Source organism: Parasteatoda tepidariorum, chromosome 10, assembly GCF_043381705.1.
Source record: "Parasteatoda tepidariorum isolate YZ-2023 chromosome 10, CAS_Ptep_4.0, whole genome shotgun sequence".
In the NCBI taxonomy this organism is placed as follows: domain Eukaryota; kingdom Metazoa; phylum Arthropoda; class Arachnida; order Araneae; family Theridiidae; genus Parasteatoda; species Parasteatoda tepidariorum.
Window position 1 is genome coordinate 37,975,085 of NC_092213.1, and position 5,328 is coordinate 37,980,412.

At 30.8% G+C, this 5,328-nt stretch overlaps 1 protein-coding gene across 1 annotated transcript in view; it reads left to right on the forward strand.

Annotated features, from left to right (window-relative positions):
- Positions 1 to 285: 285 nt before the first annotated feature.
- Positions 286 to 5,328, forward strand: part of LOC107455658 (uncharacterized) — a 15,206-nt gene continuing 10,163 nt past the window's right edge. The window contains exons 1-3 of the mRNA XM_043044172.2: positions 286 to 424; positions 2,698 to 2,777; positions 3,446 to 3,627. Coding sequence (XP_042900106.1) covers positions 2,726 to 2,777; positions 3,446 to 3,627 — 234 coding nt within the window. The 5' untranslated portion in view covers positions 286 to 424; positions 2,698 to 2,725. The remainder of the gene's footprint in view (positions 425 to 2,697; positions 2,778 to 3,445; positions 3,628 to 5,328) is intronic.

Below are 5,328 nucleotides of genomic sequence, written 5' to 3' on the forward strand. Positions count from 1 at the left end.
GTGTTATCTTTATTTTGCTACATTTGTGTAAAATATCACCGTTTGATAATTTTTAGATAGCATCATAGAATGCTTGCGAAGTCATCCGAATTCATTTGTTGTTTGTTTCGTTAAAATTTAAAATGAAAAAAATGCCTCGTATTGTAAACACTATTAATGTACTAATATTGGATAGCGCTTTTTTTCATGTTTAGATGTAAAAATCAATCGGAAGTAGTAACCCGGAAACCATATGGCGAATTTTAACTTGGAGCGCCATCTACGATTGGCTTTACATAGCATCTGTGATTTTTTTTCTACTCAACTACTTTCACTATTACTTTCACTTTCACTATTAGCATTCTCAACGCTGTAAACAGACTTGTATAATTATGATGGATTTTGGGCTACAAAACGCTTATTTGTTTTCCCCTTATAATATCTGGTAAGTGTTTTAAAATACTAACACTAATTTTTGTAAAATAAATGGTCTAGTAATTGAGATTTATTCAAATGTTCATGGTATATGGAGGCGTAGATGCAATAACTTTAGTAGATGTAATATTCATTCTTACAGATTATGATTTATTTCATAAGTACTTCTTTAATAGGGGTAACGAGTTTTACCCTCTGAGTTTGTCCTCTTCTGTTTTTTTTCTTCTAGTTTTTCGTGGACTTTGCCTGGAAGTTTCTAAACCTGGTGTTTAGTTTAGAAAAGATACCGATCCAGATATGATGGTTTGCTCTATGGGAAAGTCTTCTATTTCGTGATCTTTCCCAGCCAAATCGTAATTACCTAGTCTAGGCCACTTCCAGGCAGGAATTTTCTGAGAAATGTAAAGGAACATCACAGCAGAAGTCTACATCTACAAATCATACCCCCGATATTAGNATCCCCCCCCCCCTCTTTTCAAACCTCTATAGGTTTATTTACAAAGGTATTCAACATCCATTTTACGATTTTAGTTGGTGCACTGACTCACAATATGGAAATATCCCCATCAGCAAGAAAAAAATAACCGTATCTTCTGTATATGCAGGTTTTATGAAAGTTGCATCTAATAAATTGGGGAGAGCCGTGGCAGAATAATTGCCAATGTCTGAGCAGCAGCCCTGAGAAACTAAAAAGAGCATAGCAGAAATAGGCCAACTCTAAAGATAAAGCTCGTTGCCACCCCTGGCAAACATCTACATTTTTATTTTGTAAAAAATATTTGCAAGTTTAAAATCTATTTGACGATTGTAGTTGGTGCTGCAAATCACGATATGGAAATATCCCCATTAAATGAACTAAATCACATGTTCTCTCTTTATTTTATGAATTAAATTTATAGTTTTGGAGATAATCATATGTACAGTGAATTCGCGATAACTCGAATCTGATAGGACTGACGAAAAACTTCGACATATCGGAAGTTCGACTTACCGTTAGTTTCGGTTTTGGACTTTCAAAATATTGTCGGATTATTTAATTAATGCTTATTAATTACAAATCTTCTAAATGCTTACAATATTTAAGATCATTTTTCTGACAAGCCATTTACGATAAGACTGTTTGAAGCACTTTATGATACCCTGGTTCATCGGCTGCAACTTTGCTGTTGTGTTTGGCGGGAGAAACTGCAAGTTTACGGCTTTCAAATTAGGTAGATCACTATGCGCTGTGCATTTATCCATTAAGAGAAACACTTTTCTTTTTTTTTAGCGAAGAATTTCCGATCCAATTTTCTTACACAGTCTTCAAATAAAACTGATGTCATCCAAAACTTTTTGTTATATTTGCAATCTAAAGGATGCGTTTTTACATTCTTGAAACATCGGGGATTTCGGTATTTACCGATAACAAGTAAGGGCAATTTCTCTGTCCTAGACACATTTCGTTCAACTAGGACAGTCAAACGTTCCTTGCACATTTAGCCCCCCTGAGCAGTTTTTATCCTTAAACATCATAGTCTTATTTGGAAGACATTTAAAAAATAAACCCATTTCATCNGTGACTTGTGTTTCAAAGGCAATATTACAAAAAGTAATAAAGATTAAAAAAATTAACCTACATTTTCGTGGATAGGAAAGATTGAAAAAATTATTAGTATTTTTTTTTAATTGATCACTCCGATTCTTGAACAAGAAAAATCGATTCAAAGTATGACAAGCCCGCCATAGACTTTACATGTTAAAAGCAGAATTGAGGAGTCTGCTTGGTGCAACACTTTTCTCCCGGCAACCACGATTCATGACCCTGATTTTCTGCTCTTTTGAGCGCGCCCCGTGCTCTTTGTTCGCCAAGGTAAAAATACTAGTTAAATTTTATGAGGATATTTCGGAATTGGTTATTTCTGATAGAAATTTTATAGAAATTTTTTTTTTCCTTATTGAGTTTGAAAACCATTAGAGATGTTTGAAAATATTTTAATAGTAGAAAATTCATACTATGCTTTAAAATTTGAATGAGAGAGTTTTATTTTTACAGGTTGGAAATCAGTTTCTCTGAAGACAAACGAAGTCTATTTTAATCATTGTTTTTAAATCTAAATAGTTCTTTAAACAAAAACTGAAATCTGTTGTAAATCTGTTCAATCATCTTTTCAAATCTGTTGTAATTAAAATAGTACTTATCCCTACCATTTGATCCCAAGTCCCATCCTTATGTAGATTATTAAAATTGTTTTAAGGATTGAGAAGTATATTGAGTCTGTAATGGTTATCTATATATTCTAGAGCAAAGGAATATTTGACTTGATTTAAGATGGCACAGGCATCTATTATTGATGAGGTGATAGCAGAAGCAAGAACTCAAGGTATATTTTCTTATTTTTCTAAAAAAAATTTTTTCTTCAAATATACATTTATTTTAAACATAATATCTGAAAAATATATTTTGTTAATACCTAATCCATTAATTATCCTACCAATTAACCATCCCACCTAAATCCATTACTTCTTGATCTGATCAAGAATATAATTTTTANATAGTCCCGATCATTCCGGATAATCGGTTCTCTACTGTATCTGAAAAATATATTTTGTAAATACCTAATCCATTAATTATCCTACCAATTAACCATCCCACCTAAATCCATTACTTCTTGATCTGATCAAGAATATAATTTTTATGTGTTTATAAATTGCTTGTTCATTCCCATCTCAAATATTACCCATTGACAAAATGTGTCTTGGTTTGGATTTCATGGCGTCCTCACTTTTCAACTACAATAATCAAGAGTATATGTGCATGTGTTGCTGTGGCAACCGCTGCTGTTTGATTATTTTTTTTAGAATTCATTTTTAATTTTGTTATGCATTAAGTTCTTGAGCTTATTTTTGAGATATGGAACCAGGATATCACATAAAGGATTAGTTAAGAATTTACATTTCGTGAAAGGAAGAATGTATTACTGTTTACTTCTTATAATTATCATTTGTTCACATAGTAATAAAATTTTTCTAAACATCTTTGTAATTTCAGGCTCTAATCTGTGTGAGTTTTTTGAATCCCATCTTCCACAACTGCGCAGGATTAGAGTAAAGGATATACCATTAAGAGTTCTATATAATATTGCATTAATTATCCACAGTACCCAGTCACATGAAAATGATTGGATGGCATTTCTTAATGAACTTGGAATAGTTGAAAATCGAGCAATAATTGTAAGTATAGCTGTTGAATTTTCAGTTTGAATGCATTTCTTATGTGGTACAATTTAAGTTAAAAATTAAAAGTTTAATCAAGTTGCAATGGTAGTCCATGCAGAATATGTTTAACACGAGTGCCACTTAAAAAATATTTCAAGACTGAACTTATTTTTTTGACCAATTAATACAATCTAGATGTTTTTACTAGAATTTTCAGAAATTTATAGCTTCAAAATGTACCTTTCTATGATAAGGAGTCATATATTAAATCAATTATCTAGTTTATTTCCTTTATTTTATAATTTTTTTTGACAGCAAACAAGATAAAAATAACAGCTAACCTTCTACATCTTTTTACGTCAATCACTGAATAATAAACCACTAAATTTTTTCATGAAGCTATACATATCTCTACTTATACTTTTTTACTTCACCATTATTTAGTTTTTGTCCTATGTCTATAAAAAAAATAATAATCTCTTCTTAACTATTCTAATTCAAAACATTGGGAAAAAGTAAAAATGAGAAAATTTAGATACAATTATAGTACAAATTTTATTTAAGCAAGCAGGCGTTGAAGTTTAATCTTATTCTTTCTTTACTAAGCTGCATCATTGTTTGGTCATTTTGCAATGTTTATTAACAATGCAATTTTGCAATGTTCATTAACAATGTTTACATTAAAAGGTAATTTTTCTTTTTATTTAACAAAAAATATTTGTTAAATTTTTAAGGAAAACAGAAATTTTAATATTAAAACAAATGGAAGAGATATTAATTTATGAAACTTATGAACTCCTGATTTTCTCTCAGGACTGAAAAGTGGCACCCATGGTCTGACCGTCAAACAAGGATTTGGAGAAAATTCAGGCACCCATAGAGAGATTTTTGGTTTAAAAAAAATTCTTGTAAAAATTTTGTTAAAAAGAGATATGTCAATTTGTGTATTTATTAGTTTGAATTTCTTAAGTTTATAACTAGGCATGATAGAAATTTAGATAGAATTTGCACAAGTTGAGAGTGTCAGAAAGTGATTCTAATGTGTAATTCAAAATTTCTGACAGTTTTTTCTTTATTGTGTTCAATTGCTGTATATATATGTAGATGATACTGATGTATAAATTTTATCACAAGTTTTTAAACTGGGGAATATAGGAGTCATTTTCTTAGTGATACGGGGAATTTGTAAATGTCTTCTCACTGCACACCCAGATGATCTAATCAGTATTATGTATGCAATTGAAAAAAGTATGTGTAAAAAAAATTAAGTCCTTTGGAAATTCAAATATTATCCTATTAAATACGAAAAACTGATTCCCAATAATACTTCTTCATTGATTAGTTGGTATCTGAAACTGATAATGTATTGTTTAAATAATTAGCCCTTTAACAACTTTGAGCAATTTGTATTTTATTTACTTGATAATATTAAATCAGTGTTTTCACTACAGCGCGAGAACGCGAGAATCTCGCATATTTTTTTATATTCTCGCATTAAAAAATGATTACCGCGAGATTATCCGTTTCACTTTTCTTCCTGGATCTTTTATTATTTTCAACATCTGCCCCATTATCTAGCTTCCCTATTTACCAGTATTGTTCAGAACCTTTAAGAACAACAGAACACCATCCTTCCGAACCACGGAACCTCTTTCAGAACGCATTTCTCTGCAACCACGTGTTTACCGTAGGTAAGGTTTCTTCATGTAAGACGTT